The sequence below is a fragment of the Lepus europaeus genome, chromosome 23 (assembly GCF_033115175.1).
Source record: "Lepus europaeus isolate LE1 chromosome 23, mLepTim1.pri, whole genome shotgun sequence".
NCBI lineage: Eukaryota > Metazoa > Chordata > Mammalia > Lagomorpha > Leporidae > Lepus > Lepus europaeus.
Genome location: NC_084849.1, coordinates 27,408,458 through 27,429,819, shown reverse-complemented (window position 1 = coordinate 27,429,819; position 21,362 = coordinate 27,408,458). Strand labels below are relative to the sequence as shown.

At 51.6% G+C, this 21,362-nt stretch overlaps 1 protein-coding gene across 1 annotated transcript in view; it reads right to left on the bottom strand.

The window, feature by feature from the left end:
- The window catches only part of PI4KA (phosphatidylinositol 4-kinase alpha), a 139,022-nt gene that overhangs the window by 67,142 nt on the left and 50,518 nt on the right, over positions 1-21,362 (bottom strand). Inside the window, exons 9-19 of the mRNA XM_062182106.1 lie at positions 18,499-18,564; positions 16,049-16,145; positions 13,773-13,964; positions 13,011-13,111; positions 11,400-11,529; positions 10,306-10,438; positions 9,305-9,400; positions 8,754-8,937; positions 7,613-7,716; positions 4,337-4,505; positions 3,303-3,353 (exon numbers count right to left, since the gene is read on the bottom strand). Of these exons, the coding sequence (XP_062038090.1) occupies positions 3,303-3,353; positions 4,337-4,505; positions 7,613-7,716; positions 8,754-8,937; positions 9,305-9,400; positions 10,306-10,438; positions 11,400-11,529; positions 13,011-13,111; positions 13,773-13,964; positions 16,049-16,145; positions 18,499-18,564 (1,323 nt within the window). The remainder of the gene's footprint in view (positions 1-3,302; positions 3,354-4,336; positions 4,506-7,612; positions 7,717-8,753; positions 8,938-9,304; positions 9,401-10,305; positions 10,439-11,399; positions 11,530-13,010; positions 13,112-13,772; positions 13,965-16,048; positions 16,146-18,498; positions 18,565-21,362) is intronic.

Below are 21,362 nucleotides of genomic sequence, written 5' to 3'. Positions count from 1 at the left end.
GTGATGGTGCACTACCCAGGGCATGTTCTCAGGACCAGCCCAAGTGTCACACAAACCCAAGGTTCCCAGAGTCTACGTGGGGAAAGTGCTTTGGTGTTCATCCCTGGGATCCGATCCTATAGGTCTAGTTTGGTAAACCAGGCGGCACATGAAGAGCATGTTTCTGGATCCTTCACACCTGGCTAAGACAATCGGAAGGGAGCCCACAGAACTGTTCAGGACGCAGGAGCAGCATGCTTTCCTCGAGGGGGAAAGCCAGCAGCCAGCAGGTTATTGTCTATAGCCCCTAGAGCCTAGCAGGAGAGGCCTCATCTTCCCCACTTTGCAGGAGCGCAAGACAGGGCTGACAGGGTTCTGAGAGCTGCTGTAGTATGTGGCAGGGCTGGGGTTCAAGGGCGGGTTGGCCTGACTCCAGGGTCATGCTCACAGTTTTGTCACAGAAGGTTTCTAAACAACAAGACCAATACCAGTAACAGGGTAGAGAAAAGGGGAGCATGGAGCATTTGCGATGTAACACACATGTAGGAACTGCTCGCATGGCTGTGTCTGTGGGTCATCTCACTGAGTTCTCAAACCAACCTTGGGGGTGGGCAGGGTCACGCTGTTAGCAACTCTTTTTCAGCTGAAGACACAATTAAAGTTCACAGAAGGGATCCAAAATCAGGCAAGTGGGCCCTGGAGCCCCACTTAACCCTCTTTACCTGCTCCTGTCCTAACTTCCTGTGCCCAGGGCTGCCCCGGGACTTGACTGAGCAGGGACAGCACAGGGCTGAGGCCAGGTCTCCCCGTCACACGCTCGCAGCCTCTCAGTGACACCTGACGGTGCTGCTGATCCGTTCTTTCACCTTTTAGTCCATTTGCCTCGGCACTGTTCTTCCGGGGCCCTTGTCCCGTATCTCTCCTCTTGCTGCTGCTTTCTTTTGCTCCTCCCTTGACTAAACATAGTTGTCTCCAAAAGCTCTCGGTTTTGAAGTCCTTTACCAAGTCTGTCCCCTCCCCAGAAAGGCAATGGTCTCACTGCCAAGCCCCTGCCTGACCTCTGCTACAGCCAGTCCAGGCTCCCCTGTGCCCTTGCCCAGGTTGACGGCATTCTCCCCCGCCCCACTCCCTGCGCTCTGGTTCACATTCAGCCACTCAGAATCCCTGAGGACCCCCTCCTACAGACACCAGACCACCCACTTCTCAGGCAGCAGAGCACAGACTCCAAGCCAGGCTGCCTGGGTCTGAATCCTGGCTCTGACATTAAGCAGCTGTGGGACTCGCTGCCAAGTTCCCGCTGCAGGGTTCTCACCTGCACAGTGGCGATAAGGAAAGGGAGTACGTGGCTTTCAAAAAGGGTGTATGACCAGGAAAAAGTTAACTTGCAAGCCCCATTTTACAGGCACCGAGAGAATAAGTAACCTGTGCAAGGCCACAAAGGCCACCAGTGACAAAGGTAAACGTGCAGTCAGGGACGTACGGGGTGCTTTTCAAGCAAGAGGCACTTCTTAATCGAAGCACCACTTCTCCGCAGTAGAGTGACTAGATAACTCAAAACGCTTAACCAGTGCGTTAGATAACAACAGGAACGACTGAGTCAGTGATACTTCTGAAGAAGCATTATTAACTAAGGCACAGGACAAAGATCACCAAACCAAAGCAGGAAGGAGGCTCAGAGACTATGCGACCTGCCCTCTCGGTGACTCTATCCAGCTTCCCCAGGTCACCAGGGAGTGAACAGCTACCTTTGGACCAGAACCCAGGCTTCCCAACCCACTCAACAAACTAAATCCCTATACCATGTCATCAAAGGCCAAAACAAAACAAACAAAAAAGCAAAGTGCAAAAACCCACAAAAGAGAAATGCCTTTGGATATTATACAGCTCCTCGCTGATGGTCCGAGGGGTGAGCATCCAGCAAATGCCAGAACCTGTGATCTCTGCTCTCTGTTGAGCAACACAAGCAAATATTTGTTTCCTCCCCCATAACATAACCATTAACTTTTGTTAAAAACACCTTTTTCATGTAAAGATCAGCAAGAAGTATTTACATGGCTGTGTTCTGAGCCGCCACTGATAACCATAATGCCAACACTGACCCCGCCGTGTGGCAAGGCGCAGACGCCACGTGGGGGCCACACACAGGACCAGCAGTTCAACCTGGGCCCTTGTGACCCTGAAATCCATATGCTCACAAGCTAACCTCACTCCCCAGCAGTGCCCCCAACAGGTTTCTTCTAAATGACCATCACTAGACATGTTTGCAAGGTCACAGGAGTAAGGGTCACGGCAGCCTAGTGTTCAAAGACACCAGACCTCACCAAGCGTCACCCAGCTCCTCCCTCTCTGCTCGAAACCTGCTCTCCCGCGGAGCCAGTGGCTGAGCCCCTGCCCCTCCCACAGGCTGTAGGCCTCCAACTTCCCTGTCACCCCTTCCTCTAGGCCAAACACAAGGCACATCTAACACACAGCTGCAGACCAGTTCACGATGACTACACGATAAGCACTCGGACTGGTGGGGACACAGGAGCCACTCTCTACTGAGATGGGGAGTAATGTTTGTGCATGCCCTCAATTCTACCTGCCTATCCAACCTCTCAACCCCGGTTATCCCATCAACTCTGCGGCCAGGTGGACTCCTTGTGCACACGGTGAAAGAGGCACCCTAAGTGCTCAAGACACGCCTGCTGGGGGCTGGCAAGGTGGGAAGGCACTGGTTGGTAGAAAATAAGGGATGAAAACAAACATGAGAACACAGAGACCCTGGGCTCAGGAATGCAGTGGGGAACAACTGAAATGGGGAATAGGTCGCATGGGAAGAGGCGGACACAGGCTAAGATGGACATGATGGAAATGGCACCTCTACACGGTGGGGCTGCATCTAGAGGCTGAAGCTATGCCCCCATGCTCCAGGGGCTCTGGAGGCGTAGGCAACAAGAAGCCTCTAGGTCTCATCTGGCAAGGAGGAGCTGAGGAAGGGACAGAAACAGAGCTTGGCCCTGGAAAGGTCAGAGACCAGCACAGGAGGATGGAAGTGAGTCAGACCCCGGGCCTGGGGGCCCTGCGGGCCCTGCGGGAAGGGACCCACAGGGAGTTCCAGTCAGGTGGCTGCCGAGGTTTGGGTGCGACACAGAGGTCGGGTGGGGAGTGTGGCCGCAGGTGACACACGCCAGTGGGTCTGACATGGGAGAGCTGATGGTGGCCACGACAGCCACATCCAGAAGCACTGGAGTCTCCAGAGAGCATTTTTCTAAGGAATTTGCCGCACGCCATTGAAAACACGAGCACGGTGTCTGGTTTAGCTGTAACTGATGACCACTCACCACAGCTATTACAGGAATGAGCACTCCCAAGTTCCCCGCACTGCTAGAAGCCTAGAAAAGAACAGAACTGGTGTCACTGACAAGCATGTGTTGCTTGCAATACAACAAACAAGACGAAACACAGTGTTGGGTAAATCTGGAATTCTTGACTCTGAAGAAATGAAGAGAGACATACATAGAAAGACAGGTATAGATTCTCACCCAGCACAATTTTAAAAGCAAAAAAAACAAACCAAAACAAAAACCAAAACACTGAAGCATCAAACATGAACAAGTATCTGCATAAGTCACAGTACTTGTGCAGGGAGCAGCTAAGTTTTATGGGTGTTTACCACCGCCCACGACTGTGCTCACGCTACTACGGCACGGCTGAGTAGCTGCAGGAGACCCCATGGCCCACAAAGCATCAGATATTTAGTCTGGGCCTTTCCAGAAAAAGCGAGCTGACCTCTGACTTAGGACAGTGGCAAAGAACAGGTGAAAAGCAGCGGTCTGGGGAAGGAAGAAGATCCAGATCCAGTAGAGGGACCTGTGCCCTGACACACCAACGGGAGGAGGTAAGAAGCCTCCCCTGCTGCGACCCCCTCCCAAATCTGAGTGAGTACTAAACATGTGACGTCTCGTCTGTCCCGCAGACCTACCTTCCTGGATGGCCTGAGGTTAGGACAAATCTTGCTCTTCCTGTGTTGTCACCGTTTCCATGACGGACACTTAAAATCCTCCTAGGCCCAGCCACTGTCCTCCTGCCCTCCCCCCCAACCCCGGCCTGGGCTTTAGGATGAAGGAAAGAAAGGAGGGGCTCGGAAGCTGGGTTGTTGTCAAGTTGCAATCTGATGCAAGCAGCAGCAGCCCTCTCCCCAACCCACACCAGCAACTCTAAGAAACAAGACTCACCCTCCCCTTTCTTGCATTCAAATCACATAACCAAGAAAGCACAATACTTCAACTAAGACGGTGCCCTGAGACTGAGTCAGCCCAGGCCAGCATGGACAGATGCCCCGATGGGAAGCTGGTGACAGTCCCCTCCTTCCTACCTTCAGGGCCGGCCCCTTCTCACTCGCCCGCTCACTGGCTCGCTTCCCTTCCAGCCCCAGCTGCACGAACAATTCCAGCAGGTTCATGAGCAGCTCATCCACAAGGTGCTCCTCCTGGATGTTGGCTGCGATGTTGGCCAGGGCATTAATCACCGCCAGGGAGCAATGCCTGCAGGGGACAGAGCACAGGAACACTGGCAGGCTCTCCTTCATGCAAGGGTGAGGCAGCTGACTGTTGGGAGCCCGCCTGCCTCACCATGCTCCTCTCAGTACCTGCAGACAGAAGAGCCCTTGAGGCAAGGAACACTCCATCTTCATGTAGAGGACCCCTAGAAGAAAGGCTGCGGAAATGACCGTGAGCTTCTCTCCTGAGATGTACTGAGGGCCCCCAGGGGGCTGGAGAAGGCTTGTGAGAGTCTCGGGACACTTCCCTCCCGATGTCAAGGGCCTGCCACACTGCCACTGTCCCCTCTGCCACTCAATGTGTACCAGTAAGGCTGGCCAGGCTTCTGCAGTCCTGCGTGACCCTGGGAGGGTCACCTAAGTCTTTGAGCCTCAGGCTGCTTCCTAAGTGATACACAAGGATGACAATAATTTCCTCTCACAGGACTTCAGGAGGAGTTGAACACGCTGTGAAGCATCAAGCACGGGTTTGGCCCCCAGAAATCTCAGAGCAAATGGTAGCTGTGGACAATCAAAGGGTAGTCAGTGCTACCCACGGTGAGGCAGAGGACAAATCATTTGTGGTGGCAAAAACAAAAAGTTTTGGGGCCAGCATTGTGGTGTAGCAGGTAAAGCTGCTGCTTGTGGTACTGGCATCCCATATGGACGCCTGTTCAAGTCCTGGCTGCTCTACTTCCGATCAACTCTCTGCTATGGCCTGGGAAGAGTGGAAGATGGCCCAGGTCCTTGCACCCCTGCACCCATGTGGGAGACCTGGAAGAAGCTCCAGGCTCCTGGTTTCAGATCAGCACAACTCCAGCTCTTGCGGCCATCTAGAGAGTGAACCAGCAGATGGAAGACCTCCTCTCTTTCTAACTGTGCCTCTCTGTAACTCTGCCTTTCAAATAAATAAATATTAAAAAAAAAAAAAAAAGAGAGAGAGAGAGAGAGAGAGAGAGAGAGAGAGAGAGAAAGAAAGGAGAGAGAAAGTTTTATGGAAGGAGGGGCAACTTGAGCCAGGTGGAGAACGGCAGGCACCCACTCACAGCAGGGATACAGAACAGCAATGAGGATGCACTTGAGGGTCAGAGAAAGCCGGCACAGACAAGCACAGGGAAGGAAGGCACCAAGGAGTGAGGAGCCCAGCAGAAACTCTCAGAGCAAGGAAGCGACACGGGGAGAGGTGTGCGGGCCCGCGCATCAGGACGAATGGAAGCAGGAGGTGAGTCTGGTCCTGCCATTCTCCTGGTCCTCAGGTTGGCCATGGTGGCAGTGTGAAGGCTGAGACCTTGTAATGACTGACAGCTTTCACATATATGATCTCATGCCACAACGCTAGCCCCATTCTTCTTTTTTAAAGAAAATTATTTTATCTATCTGAAAGGCAGAGTGAGAAAGAGGGAAACGCAGAGAGAGAAAGAAAGATTTTCCATTTGCTAGCCACTTTATAACTGCCATGATGGCCCGGGTTGAGTCAGGCCAAAGCAGCCAGAAGCCTAGAACCCCATCTGGGTCTCCCACATGGTGGCAGGTGTGACTTGGGCTATCTTCCACTGCTTTCCCAGGTGCATTTGTAGGGGGCTAGATCAGAAGCACGGTGGCAGGGCCGGCGCTGTGGCTCACTTGGTTAATCCTCCACCTTGCAGCACCGGCATCCCATATGGGCACCAGGTTCTAGTCCCGGTTGCTCCTCTTCCAGTCCAGCTCTCTGCTATGGCCCGGGAGGGCAATGGAGGATGGCCCGAGTGCTTGGGCGCCTGCACCTGCATGGGAGACCAGGAGAAGCGCCTGGCTCCTGGCTTCGGATCGGTGCAGTGCCAGCCATAGCGGCCATTTGGGGAGTGAACCAACGGAAGGAAGACCTTTCTCTCTGTCTCTCTCTCTGTCTATAACTCTACCTGTCAAAAAAATAAATAAATAAAAAGAAGCACGGTGGCCATTACTCCGATATGGGATGCTGGCATTGCAGGAGGCAGTGACAGGGGATAAGGTAGCTGGCTGAGCCTCAGGACACAAACCACAGCCACAGGGCCCTGCCCTGTGTAATTCTAGCCTATCTGTCTGTCAGAACACTCCATTTCCCAGGATGCTTCATTTCCTTCTGGGACCTAGGGAAAAGGAACCGTGTAAACACGTACATTAGCTCCATGTGGAGTTTTACGGAGGTGCCATAAACCTCCAGGTGAACACACCACCTCCTGAAACACCGTGCTGGCAGGTGCTCGCTCTCTTCTGGAGACCAAGGGCTGCCATCCCTTCTCTGCTTCCCTCCTCCCACTGCCTTCTCTCTCTGGTCCACTCCACTCTTCAACTGTGCCCACGTGTGTCTGTATGTTTCTTTCTCATCTTTTAAATAAACTTTATCACTTTGTGCACCGTATCCATGCCTGAACTTAAAATGCTTTTTAAGTAATGGCAAGGACCTGGATTAAAATTAAACCCCACTTCTCCCACATCAGCAGTTTAATCCACTGTACCACAATGCCAGCCCCAAGGCTACGATGCTTCTGATATGGCTTCCTGCTGCTGTGCTGGGACATAGCAGATGATGGCTCAGGTACTGGAGTCCTTGCCAGCCATATGAGAGACTTGGATGGAGTTCCTGGCTTCTGGCTTGCCCAGTACCAGCTGTTGCAGGCACTTGGGGAGTGAACCAGCAGATGAAAGATTTCTCTCTGTCACTCTGCCTTTCAAATAAATTTAAATATAAATGCTCCTAGATAAGCATTTGGTTTGGTAGTTAAGACAGCTAGGTTAAGATAAGCTAGGGACAACCAAATCGCATAGGGTGCCTGAGTTCTAAGTCCCGGCTCCACTTCCGCTCCTAGCTTCCCACTAATGTGCACTCTGAGAGTAGTGGTGATGACTCAACTGGGTCCCTGCCACCCAAGGAGGAGACCTGCACTGAGTTCCTGTCTCTTGGCTTTGGCCTGGTTTAACCCCTGCTTTCACAGGCATTCGAAGGAGTGAACCAGTGGATGGTAGCCCTCCTTGTCTTCTTCTCCACCCCTCAAACAAACAAACAACAAGAAGACAAATGCCCAAGCTTCACATATTCTAGGAGAATTAAACACTTTCAGGGTCTGAGCAAGACCGAGGTCCAGAAGCCATTACCTGTAGCCGTGGTCTTTGTAATCTTTGGTGGCCGAGTACACGACGGAGCTGGCCTTCACGCTGATCTGCTGGAAGAGGTTCCACACTTCCTGATAAATGTATTGCTGGAAGACAGCCAGGGGCACTGTTAGCACGCTGCGCCTCCTGCACCAAGCCCAAACAGGAGCAGCTCTGGGATCATGGATCACAATGGCCAAAAAACAGCAAGGGCAGCCATTTCTAAAGCTTGAAGTAAACTCAAAACTCAAAATAGCTTTAATTAAATCTTGTTTTCCATTATTTACATTGGCAAGATTTTTTTTTTTTTTTTTTTTTTTTTTAAACAGGCAGAGTTAGACAGTGAGAGAAAGAGACAGAGAGAAAGGTCTTCCTTCCAATGGTTCATCCCTCAAATGGCTGCTACGGCTGGCGCTGCGCCGATCTGAAGCCAGGAGCCAGATACTTCCTCCTGGTTTCCCATGCGGGTGCAGGGCCCAAGGACTTGGGCCATCCTCCACTGCCTTCCTAGGCCACAGCAGAGAGCTGGACAGGAAGAGGAGCAATACGGACAGAATCCGGTGCCCCAACCAGGACTAGAACCCGGGGTGCCAGCACTGCAGGCAGAGGATTAGCCTAGTGAGCCGCGGCACCAGCCAGAATTTTTTTTAAATAAAAAGATTATTTATTTGAAAGGTAGTCAGAAAGACAGAGAGAGACTGAACTTCCATCTGTTGGTTCACTCCCCAAATGGCTGCAACGGCCTGGGGTGGGCCAAGCAGAAGCCAAGAGCCAGGTACCCCATCCAGGTCTCTCATGTGGGTGACAGGAGCTCAAGTACTTGGGTTATTCTCTGTTCCCGTCCCAGGCACATTAGCAGGGAGCTGGATGGGAAGCAGAGCAGCTGGAACTTGAACAGCATCACAGCTGGTGGCTTAAACCCCCTGTGCTGCAACACCAGCCCCGGCATTGACAAGAAAGTACATTGCTTTGCTCCCAGCACTCAGGGAACCATTTTATTATTCTCACTAATCAGTGTTAAACCAGTTGTGAGCACTCAGCTCATTTATCTACATTTTTAAATTCCCCATAGTCAATGGATGTTAAAGGGGCTGTTTGTGTAGGGTGAGTGGGGCTCATGGGCCCAAGGCAGGGGCCCCCTTACATTCCCGGTGATGACCAGGCAGCCCAGCTGGTCGATGATGAGCACGTCGAGGGGTGAAGGCGGCTGACAGAACTTCTGCTGCAAGATCTGCAGAATTGGCTCCATGACCTTCGGGGTGTCCCTCAGGGCCACGGCGATGTGTCCCAGGGCTCGGATGGTGTGGTCGGGAATCAGGTGAGCATCCCTACAGGGGAAGAGCAGGAGAACCCTAGGAACACAGCTCCAGCACACCAGGGTGAAACCAAGCCCGGAGGTCATGATCTGGGCATCAGTTCCACCATGGTCTTGATGAAGTATAAATCTGTTGACAGCCTAGGATCTCTGCCTACTGGTGAAAACACAGAGCCCAAGGTGCCAGGCTAGGGGACAAACACCTTTACTCCCATGTATTGGTCCAGGGTGGACATACCTACAGGGCTTCACCTTAAATTTTCCGACACATCCAGTGCAGCCCTTGCTCTAAGACCAGGAGAGAGGCAGATACGCACAATGCCAGGTACCCCCCGTGAGTCAGCTGAAACACGCGGCTGCCCCGAGGGACGGGCACGTACTTGTCACTCTCCTGGGAAATGTAGAGCCGGTTGGAGAGGCTGGCCAGGAAGGCCTCCACGATCACAGAGTCCACCGTCAGGCCGGCCTTCAGGCACCTGAGCAGCAAAGAAACCCGGGTGGCATCAGGAGCACAACAATGAAGTGAGCTGCTTTCAACTGTTCTTTTCTCCGATTTATAAAGCGTCAAGAAGTGCTTTGCATTTTCTGTCCCACAAATGTGGATGAAAGTCATTACACAGAATGAATTCACAGAATTGCTGCAGATGGCGCGCATGTGATAAGTATCTCAGCTGGAAACAATACCTTCATTATTTTGCCCAGAACAGTTTCCTGTGGAAGGAAACTCACCCTAATCCCATCTTACATTTCTCGTGCTGTTCATTAACAAGTCACATGACTGATTCAAGACGCAGAGGGTCCCGGGATCACTCAGGAAATATTACAATTACAATTTAAAATTGGAATAGTAAGGAGAGATGCTTCTGTTACAGAAACAAGGGGGATATTTTAAAAGCCCCTAAGAACATAAAGCCCCACAAGGAATCTCCCCATCTGTTTGGTTCCCAGTGTCACAGAACAGCAGGAGCCTGATGGGGCGGGAGCTACCGTCTGGATCAGGCTCTGGGAGCAAGGAGCCAGAATCTGGAGGAGAGAGATGCTTTCAGGAAAACTGGCATGCGTTTGTTCCCGGAGTCAGGAAAGCAAGAGTTCATGTGGCAGGAGTCTGGGCATCAGGGATACCCGAAAAATTAAACAAAAAAACCTCTCTCATTTATATTAAACATTGCATGGTGCGGGGGGAGATCAAGAAAACACAACATGCTGTTACTCTGGTTGGTGGGTTAATGGATAACTGTTCTTCTTCTCTCTATATCACATATTTTTTCTAATAGATGTTTCTATTTTGCTTTTTAAGCAAACAGGTAATAATGAGAAGTACTTCTCATTTCGTAATAAGCCCGTGTGGGAAACGCAGCGCCCGCCCAGTCAGGCCTCCCACCTGCAGATGTTGTCGATGGCGATGTCCCGGAGCTGCTCGTACATGGAGGGCTGGTTCTTCTTGCCCGACATGACATTCAGGGTCGGCTCGGAATGCTCATTGGTGACACTGATTTTTATATCATTGCCAGCAACTAAACAGAAACACTGACATCTGTATCTGGTTCAGCTTCACTCCCCAGCCTCCTCTTCGTCATTTCAAACCCAAGATAATCTGCTGAACATTTTTTAGCTTACAAAAACAATCATCCTGAAAACATCTGACCAAACACTTCAGAAACAAAAGATCCTGAGAGCAACAGGAGGGCTGACGTGAACATGTTTCAATTAAAAGGAAGAATATTTAGGTTACAAAGTGATAGGACTGAAAAGAAAAAAAACAGCGATTTCTCAATAAATTGCTCAAAAATATGGATGAGCACCCATACGACTGGTGAGTGAGGCATGGTCCTGTCCCAGGGGCAGACCAGGGCAGGGGCCCAGCATCAGGGCAGGAGCATATCAACCTGAGAGCCTTCCTGGCTATAAGATCCAAGGGAAGTCTTTCAGCTGCTCTGAGTTTGGGTTTTGTTCTCTGAAGGGAGGAGATGAAAATGCCCACCTGCATAGGAGAGTGGGTCGGGTGAGCCAGGGCCGCTAATGAGAGCCTCCAGCACACAGCTGGTATTCCCTGTCAACCACTGTTGACATTTCCAGACTCTCTGAGCCCACAGCCTCACCCGTGGAAACACTGCGATTCTCTCCTGAGGTCAGCAGGTACTGGATGAGAAGAGGCTGTCCACATGAAGCTCCTGGCCCACCACTGGGAGCACAGTGTACTCACACTACAAGCCATCTCAGAGAACGAGAAATTCCAAAAAGAAAATGGGGCTCGGAGGGGCCTTCAGCGGCAGGGGTACAGGATGGGGGATGAAGCAGAAGGAAAGGTCTATGGCCGGAAGGGAGGCGCACAGGGATAAACGAAGCAGAGGTATGGAGGAGGAGTGAGCCCAAGGACATTCACAGAACCCTTCAGGGCTCACACGGTCCCAGAGCCTCAAAGGCACACAGGGACTGGATGCTGAGGATAAGGCAGGACCTAGGGTCGTCTGTTACCTGTGTGGTACTGACTGTGGTACTTATACAGTTTCACCAGCACTGGGGATGGGATGACCAGGAAGTCTCGCAATGACGGTGTCACCGAGTGTACCACCACCGGGAACCTCTCACACAGGCGGCCCAAACCCTGCAACACACCATGACCGGTCATGAGGCCTGGAGGGGGTCTGAATGAGAAGGCCTGAGCAGTGAGAAGCTCCACCCTTCAGACACTCAGGTTTTACAGGAAATTTCCAAGGTCAAAGCTCCCAGAGGCAGGTGGCCTCTGGGAACCATGGACGGAGGAGGAGGATGGTGTGGAGTTTTCTCTACCCAAGTGGGACAAACGTGAGAAGTGTGCTCATTTCTGGCAATTCTCAAACATCAAGACAGTGTTTGTCATATTATTATTATTATTACATTGGATGCAATTCAAAAAGCTGAATGACAAAATATATATTATGTTAATAAACTGTCTACTGGAAAAAAAAAAAAAGTGAGTAGGGCAGGCGCTGTGGCACAGCAGGCTAAGCAGTAGCTTGGGATATGTGCACCTCATACAGGAGTGCCTGAGACTGAGTTCCACCTCCATTTCTAATCTAACTTCCTGCTAGAGAACCCAGGAGGCAACAGGTGAGAAGGCGAGTACTTGGGCACAGGCCACCCTAGTGAGACACAAATGGAGTTAATGGGTCCTCACTTCAGGCAGGCCCTTCCCAGGCTGTTGCAGGCACTTGGGGAAATGAACCAGCAGATGGGAGAGCTCTCTCTCCGGCCCTCCCTGTCTTTCAAATAAATAAAGCTTTTTACTTTTTTTTTTTTTTATTTATTTTATTTATTTGAAAAGCACAGTTAGAGAGAGAAAGGGAGAGTCAGAGAGAGAGAGAGAGAGAGAGAATCTTCCATCTGCTAGTTCACTTCCCAAATGACCACAACAGACAAGACTGGGCCAGGCCAAAGCCCCAAGCCAAGCCTGGAACTCCATCCAGATCTCTCACGTGGGAGACAGGGGCCCAAGCACTTGGCCCATGCTCTGCTACTTTCCCAGGTGCATTAACAGGGAACTGAATCAGAAGTGGAGCAGCTGGGACTCAAACTGGCACCCATATGGGATGTCAGTGTTGTAGGTAGCAGCTTACCCTCTGTGCCAAAATGCCAGCCCTAAACAAAACTTTTTTTAAAAAGTGTGTTCATTGCTTTTGGAAGCAAATTTAGGGAGAAAGGTTCAAAATATGCTTTGTAAACAATGTCAGGAGTGTTCACTAGGACCTACATTAAGGCAGAGGAGAGCTAAGCACTGAAGTCGTCAGGAGGATGTCATTTCTTATTCCCTATGGCATGTGTCCATGGCCTTCACCTGTTGGCCTTGGCCGTGGCCCAACAGATGTGGGGCAGCCTCACAACAAAGGAGGGCTAAGGATGACGCCCCCTGCAGGAATTCCTGCCATCCCGTAGAGGGCAGCGCTCTCTCCGCGATGACCTGTGCCCACGCAGGCTCTCCTAGAGCTACTAAAGACAGCAGCTCAGAAAATACCGTCCCTGCGGCTCCGCCAGCCCCACCCGAGCACCATGACGAGGGGCACGCCCTGTGGATGGGATTTAAGCCCCTTAAGGGCCAGTGAGACTGACCTGCAGACAGCAGATGAGCAAGGGCAAATGGGCAATGATGACTTTGCTGGAGGTCTTGGACTGCAGCTTCTCAGACAGCTTGATGCAAAGATTTTCTGCGCCTTAGTTCAAAATCAGGGATTGGTACGAAGGATGAGTAGATTCCAACAACCATAAAGCAGCCGTTCCTCAAGTAATCACATAATCTACTACAGCCCCTCACACATGCTGTTTGTAGGCTGGCTATTACGGACAGACCGCACCAGAAACTGTCTGGAGGCAGGAATCCTGCACTCACATCTCCCCCTTTGCTCCTCTCCTGCTGCTGTGCACCACCCCCCTGCGTCGTGTGACTACTCTCTCCTCTCTGCTGCGTCCAAGGCCCTCTTTCCCACCAGCTCCTAGTCTGAAGAACATGTGCTTCCCATTCTGCCCTCCCCCAGGCAAACCCTTCCCCCTCCAGCACCGAGTCCCCCTCCCCCATCTTCAGGAAAGGCCTAAAGAACCAGCAAGAAGCAGCAGAGAGGACACACGGGCCCTGTGGTCTTGGGCTTCCCCTCATCCCAGGGACAGCATCCTCTACTGCAGGACGGAACAGCAGACATACAGGGTCAGGCAAGAACAGATGCTCAGTTCTGCCCGTACCCAGGAAGCAAGCACTCCTCACGTGACTACCCACGCTGGCCACAGAGCCAAGCATTCGAGAAGTCAGTTGGCGTGCCTGGAGCTCCCAGGGAAGGAAAGGCAGTCTGCTGGCCACAGGACCCTGCGGGCAGCACTCACCCTGCTCGTCCTTCACAGCCCACACCATGAGGTCCACACAGGCGGCATTGGCCTGGCAGCGCAGCTTGAGGGGGCTCAGCTCGTTGTGGATCCGGTCTGCATCGTGGAGAATCTTCTGGAGCTCTCCCTGGCTTGTGTTGAACTGCTCCAGCACGAAGTCATGGACCTCCTTCACAAAGGAGGTCGGGAGGTCTGTGGGAGAGAGGGCGGACATGCCAGCTGGCTGCAGAACCGCGTGAGGCCCAGGCGGCAGCTGTAAGCCACTGTGGTCTTTCCCTCAGGAGCGGCGTCCGCTGGCTGCTGCAGGGGAAGAACTCCCTCAGCAAGGGCGGGGTGGGCCAGGCACGTGCTCCCCCACACGCACCCACCTGGCAGGCCGAGCCGCATGCTTGAAGCAGCCGAAACACTAAAACCTGCACATACGGACACATGAACAGGGGGTGTCATTCTGGAATCGGTTCGCCTGACAACAGGAAAGTTTAGTGATGTTTAGAAAAGAAAGATTGTCAGTCAGTTACCAGGGGAAAAAACTGACTGCAGCCCAAAGGAGAGAATTCTCCGGGGCTCTGGAGCACCTGGAGTTCACAGACTCCTCCAACTCTCACCCTGGAGTCTGGACATTCAGGACAGTCACTCTGACAGAGAAGCCAGACCGGCCTAGGAAGCCAGGCACAGACATGGGCAGGAGGGGAGGACTCAGAGCCTCCAGGAGGCCAGGCTTGGCCAAGGATTTCCTGAAGCCTCTCCTGAGTGACGCTGAGAATCAGACTAGCAAGGAGTTAGCTAAATTTTAGAATATCTACGTGACAGAATATCAGGGGGTCATCAGAATTTATGTCTATTAAGAACACTCAAAAGCATGAGGGAAGGACACAGGAAAAAATGTTTTTAAAAATGCCAAGAGGGGTGGCCATTTGGCCTCCTGGTTCAGTGCCCTGTGTCTACTCTCAGAGTGCCTGACTTTGATTCCCAGCTCCAATCCTGATTCCAGATCCTATCGCTACAGACCCTGGGAGGCAGTGGGAATGGCAAGCAGTTGTGTCCCTCCCCCAGTGTGGGAGACCTGGACTGAGTTCTTGGCTCTTGGCTCTTGGCTCTTGGCTCCTGGGGAGTGAACCAGCAGATGGGAGCCCTGTCTTCCTGTTTCTCTTTCTTGCTGTCTTTCTGTCTCTTGAATTAAAAAAAAAAAAAAAAAAAAAACACAACAAGGCCGGCGCCGCGGCTCACTAGGCTAATCCTCCGCCTTGCGGCGCCGGCACACCGGGTTCTAGTCCCGGTCAGGGCACCGGATTCTGTCCCGGTTGCCCCTCTTCCAGGCCAGCTCTCTGCTGTGGCTAGGGAGTACAGTGGAGGATGGCCCAGGTCCTTGGGCCCTGCACCCCATGGGAGACCAGGAGAAGCACCTGGCTCCTGTCATCGGATCAGCGCGGTGCGCCGGCCGCAGCGCACCTACCACGGCGGCCATTGGAGGGTGAACCAACGGCAAAAGGAAGACCTTTCTCTCTGTCTCTCTCTCTCACTGTCCACTCTGCCTGTCAAAAAAAAAAAAAAAAAACCACAACACTGAAAAGAATACTAAGGTATTAAGATATTATCTCTCAGGATTTTTTTTTTTTTTAAGATTTATTTGAAAGGCAGAGTGATAGAGAGGGAGAGACTGAGAAAGAGAGGTATCTTCGACTTGCTGGTTTACTTCCTACATGGCCACAACAGCCAGAGCTAGACCAGGCCAAAGCAAGGAGCCTGGAACTCCATCCAGGTCTCCCATATCAGTGGCAGGGACAGGTGCCCAAGCACTTGGACCATCTTCTGCCGCTTCCCAGGCACATTGGTGGTGCGGGGGGTGGGGTGGGGGGCTGGACTGGAAGCAGAATAGCCAGGGCTTGAACTGATGTTCTGATAATGGGATACTGATATTGCAGGTGGTGGCTGAACCCACTGTGCCACAAGGCTGGTCCTTATCTCTGAGTTTAAGACTATGAGTGCCCCACTTTCTTACGTTCTAAAATATCTGAAGAGAACATGTAACCATATTTGTATATGTACAATATAACATGTACATGTTAGAGAAGCACCTTAAATAAATCTACCAGGGAAGCCATTATTGATGGTCCTGGAGTCACAGGACCATGGACAGATATTTTCTCCTATTTTCCCCCCACAAAATGTCAGTCACGTGACCATGTAGCTCTTCTGTGTGTCTCAAGCAGCTCCAGCAGAAAGCGGCCTGGGAACCTGCCTCCCCACCCTCAGGCGTGTGCGCCAGGAGTCCTCACCCTTCATGTAGTACAGAGTGTCGCGCAGCATCTTGAACATGGTCAGGTAGAGGGGGTCGCTGAAGCTGGTGTAGTAGAGATCGGCGCTGGGGTTGGCCTGTGGGGGAGGCAGGGGCAGTGACCACACTTCAGAAACCCTCTGCTAGCCACCCTTGTCCCTGCCTGTCCACGTCCCACCGAGTGGCACTTATACCCAAGACCTAGCGTTCTAAACGGAAAAAGCGCTGATCCTGACTCATCACTTGGGCACTTTGACTTTTCTCCGCAGCAGGAAAGCTTCAGGCCAACGGAACAGGAGGCTCTCACGGTCCAGAGAGGCCTGCCGGGAACAGCCTGCCCTGGAAGAAAGAGCTGCCTTCCTGCCACTTAAAACCATCTTTGGCCTTCTTTGGTCCAAACAGGGACATGGAAAGAGGAGGAGAAAGACAGCCAAGGGCCACCAGACCCAGGGACTTACCCACCCTATCACTCCAGAGAGACTACAGCCAGGGCACCTTCAGATTCAGCTCATGTTTTGTAATTAACACTCATTTTAGATTAATCTTTGGCAAACAATTCTGAAATGCGGCACTGTTCTTTCTTTGGGGAAAAATTCCACACAAGGTCTCATGGGTTACGTAAGATGCAGCCCTTAGCTTCTGTTCATGCCCCACTTAGCAGGACAGAAAGGCATGGTTCATTACAAGTCTTGACACATGCCCACGTGTAGAAGGGGTGGAGGCTGGGCGGGACAGGAAGGGACCTGCAGGACGAGGCTGGTGGAGGGTTGCGGGGGTTGTGAGTGAGGTCACACGGGACTGGTTTCCGGGGGCCACACTGACAGGAAGAACAGCTGCTAGGCCAAGTGCAAATTGACGGGTGCCACAGAAGCTGTCTACAGACGCACAGTCCTCACAACACCCCCGCAGGGCAGGGATGAAGAAGCAGGACCAGGAGAGGTGAAGGTGGCACAAGGTCAGATTCCAGGAATCCAGGACGGAAGGAAGCTTGAGGGCTTTGGAGCCCAACAATCCAACAGCTCAGCTCCATCACTCATAGCTACGTAACTCAAGTTCCTCAGCTCCCTGTAAGCCTCAGCTTCCCCACCTATAAACTGAGTTTGTTGCTGTGGGATTCTAGAAGCCAGTGAGCGAAGTCTTATCAAATGTTTTGCACACAGTAAGGCACACACAGCTGTTAGTGACTGCTACAGTATTTATGGATAATGATACACTGTGACTCTAGTCAGGACTTTTTTTAGCCCCCGAACAATTTCTTCAAATGGATATGTATACTGAAATCCTAACTATAAAACAAAAATACCAGAAACTGCCTTGTTCGGGGCATAGGGTCTCACAGTTCTCTGTCCACAGACAAGTCCTGAAGGCATCCCCACAGAGCTCAACTCTGCCCTTAGTACCAGGACTGACTCTCCTCAGCAGAGATGAGCGGAGCCAGCAAGTCTCCAGGTGCTGAATTCCTGGCCCTGGCCTTCCTGGCCTGGGTCCCACGTGATCACACACTGACTATGGTAACTGAGAGCCTCCGAGACTACAGGCACAGAGGGAGAGGGTGAAAGAGCTCACTGGCCAATGTACAGTACCACAGCCTGCAGGGAGGTAGGAAATGACAGACTGCAACCTGGAGTTAAATGAACAGTGAACCATCCAGGAACCAAGCACAGCAAATCACAGCCAGCACACGCATCTGCCATCTGCCAGAAACTTGCTGGCAGGGGCAGGGGAGGAGGGGACATGAGCTGCAGCACAAGAGGGCTCTTGCCAGTTCCCGCCCCACTTCAGACCTGGGCCCCAGCGGTACCAGGCACTGTGTGTCTCATGATCAGGAGGGAGAAAGAACACCGGTCAACCAAGGGACCTGGGTCAAGTCACACCCATGGCAAGATCCAGCCTGGCAAACAGCAGTGTCTCTGGGCCCTGCACTCAAAGGCCCCTGCCTCAAATGTCCCCTGTGACATTAAGATCTCCCAGCACCAGCATGTAATGACTTCATAAACAATGTTGGCGCCTTGGCTGCAAATACGTTAAAGACAAAAGTTCCCTAGCTACATAGGCCTGTATGTGCCTAGACAGCACAGTTCCAAGCCCAGAGAAGCAGTTTTGGAAACACGAAAGGAGCAAGGAAGATGGAAGGGACAGGCCCAGCTAGACTCCTAGTTCCCACGGTAACTGTATAACGTGGGCACACTAGTGTGTATCCCCTGTACCTTCCAGGTGTGAAAGGGAGACACTGACCACTGGTCAGAGGCACTGTGAGGTGATGCATTTACAAGAGCCACCTGTGGCTCAGGTGGCACGTGTGTTGCTATCACACAGGACTAGAGAAGTTAAAATGAAAAGTCACTGCCAAACCCTTTTCCCTCTGGCTCCCTGCATCAACTCCTCCTGCTTGGTCCACATAAGAAAGGGGAAACGGCTGACCGTGGGGCAGTGCCCTCAGAAGGGACGTACCTCCATCACGCTGGTCACAACCGCATCCAGGGATTTGAGAACAGGTTCCTCGACAATCTTCTTCACCTATCAGCGAAACACAGTCTCATGAGGCAACTTCAGTTTGCCAAGGATAAATCATCAACAGAAGAAACAAAGTGGGGCGGGGAGGTGTAGCGTAGCAGATAAAGCTGCCGCCTGTGACATCAATTCAAGAACCAGCTGCTCCTCTTCTGATTCAGCTCTCTGCTATGGCCTGGGAAAGCAGCGGAAGATGGCCCAAGTCCTTGGGCCCCTGCATCCCCTTCGGAGACCTGGAAGAAGCTCCTGGCTCCTGGCTTTGGGCTGATCCAGCCCCGGCCGTTGTGGCCATTTGGAGAGTGAACCAGCAGATGGAAAAATCTCTCTCTCTCTCTGTGACACCTTCAAATAAATAAAAATAAATTAAAAAAAAAAAAAGAAGAGAAAAAAACCCACAGCACAAAAATGTGATGGAAGTAACAAGCCAACAACACACAACTACACAAATCACGGTGACACATGAAATCATCACATGTGACTTCTTTCCATACCATGGACAGACAGGACATAGAAACAGAAAAGGAGCCATCAAACTGGCTGGGGGAGAGTCTCATCTCCAGGAAGTGAAAGTGTTCAGACTCCAGGCACTGCTGCCATTTCAGCCACTTGCAGTGAGCAAGCACAGCTGTGTGACAGCCACCCTCAGACCCCTCCTACTTGTCCAGGCCACCCCCTCAGACAGTCCTTGGACAGTGACAGCTCTGCCAAAGCTTCCCAGGTACTCATACTGGAGCACAGGCTTTAAATTCTTAACAGAAGCAATTGTTAGTTTGTTTTGTTTTGTTTTGTTTTGGACAGGCAGAGTGGACAGAGAGAGAGAGAGACAGAGAGAAAGGTCTTCCTTTTCCATTGGTTCACTCCACAATGGCCGCTGCGGCTGGTGCGTTGCGGCCAGCGCACTGCGCTGATCCAAAGCCAGAAGCCAGGTGCCTCTCCTGGTTTCCCATGGGGTGCAGGGCCCAAGCACTTGGGCCATCCTCCACTGCACTCCTGGGCCACAGCAGAGAGCTGGACAGGAAGAGGAGTGACCGGGACAGAATCCGGCACCCTGACCAGGACTAGAACCCGGGGTGCCAGCGCCACAGGCAGAGGATTAAACTATTGAGCTGCAGCGCTGGCCAGAAGCAATTGTTTTCACCTGTTCTGTACAGCATTTAGTATGGGAATGAACTGTTCTGTCAACTGCAGAACCACCTGGTAAAAACTGCCCTGCCCCACAGCTGTTGTATTTGCTGAAGACAGGGGTCACATGCCAGGGGAAATTAAGCACTTCCTTACAGAAAGCACAAACTAGGAGAGAGAGGCAGAGACAGCGAGCTCTCATCCACTGGTTCACTCCCCAAATGCCCGCAACAACTCCAACTGGGCCAGGGCCAAACCCCAGGAGCTGGAAACTCGATGCAGGTCTCCCACGTGGATGTCAGGAATCCAATGCCCTGAATCATCACTGATGCCTCCCAGTGCCTGCACTAGCAGGAAGCTGAACTCCAGAGTTGGAGCTGAGAACTGAACCCAAGCACTCTAACATGGGACACAGGTGTCCTAACCACTAAAAGCCTGACTTTATTTTTTCAAAATGTTTATTTATTTTCATCCACTTGAAAAGCAGAGCAAGAGGCAGAGAGACAGAGACAGAGACACAGAGAGAGAGAGAAAATCTTCATCTGCTGGTTCACTCCCCAGATGGCTATAACAACCAGGCCTAGGTCTGGTTGAAGTCAGGAACCAGGAACTCCATCTGGATTTCCCAAGTGAGTGGCAGGGCCCAAGCACTTGAAACTCATCTGATGTCTCCCAGGATGCATGAATAGAAGCTGGATCAGGACTTGAACCAGCACTCTGATACAGGCATCCCAAGCAGCGACTTAACTTGGCACGTCGCCCATCCCTAAAGGCCCCATTTTCAGTCTGTCCTTGATGTGCTACCACCCCCTCTGCTCAAACCTGCCTTAAACCATCACAGCTCCATCACAACTTCAGAACCCTTGGAACTGACCAAAGATTGTGTTTCAGGATCCAGATAACAGCACTCAAGTCTTCTCTGACATCACCCCGAAGGTTGTCCAGGGGCAGCCAAATATGAAAAAGTTAGACTTTGCATGAATCCAGATAAGAGCAACCCCTAAGGGGGAATCACTGGACTGCACCCAGCCCTGCCCTGTGCCGGCATACACTTGATGTGTTTGACATCGACCTCCTCATCTCTACACGGGGATGCACAGGGCCTTCCCGCACGCTCACTATAAAATCCAAAGTGAAAAATATCTCCATGAATGTTATTCTCCTTCTTTAACCTAAGTATTCGAGACTGCAAAATAGGACTTTGAAATAACCTGAAAATCCAAAACTGAAATGCTCTAAAACCCAAGGCTTTATGGGTATTAATTTGATGATGCAAGTGGAATATACCACACCAGACTTCCTACAATGAGTCCAACAAAATGATTACAAATCCTGTATAAAACTACCCTCAGCCTATGTGTATAAAGTACATATAAAATATAAAGAATTTTGTGTTTGGACTTGGGTTCCATCCTCAAGATATATTTATGCAAAATTCCAAAGTCTGAAAAAATCCAAAATCTAAAACACTTCCACAAGTACTTTGGGAAGGGGACCCTCAACCTGTACGTTGAGTTTTTCTTTTGAAAAATTCAGGCTTGGGGGCCGGCATCATGGCATAATGTGTTAAGCTGGGGCCGGCGGGTGGTGCAGCGGACTAAGCTACCACCTTGGACGCTGGCATCCCACATGGGCACCGGTTCAAGTCCCGGCTGCTCCGCTGCTGATCCTGCTCCTGCTAA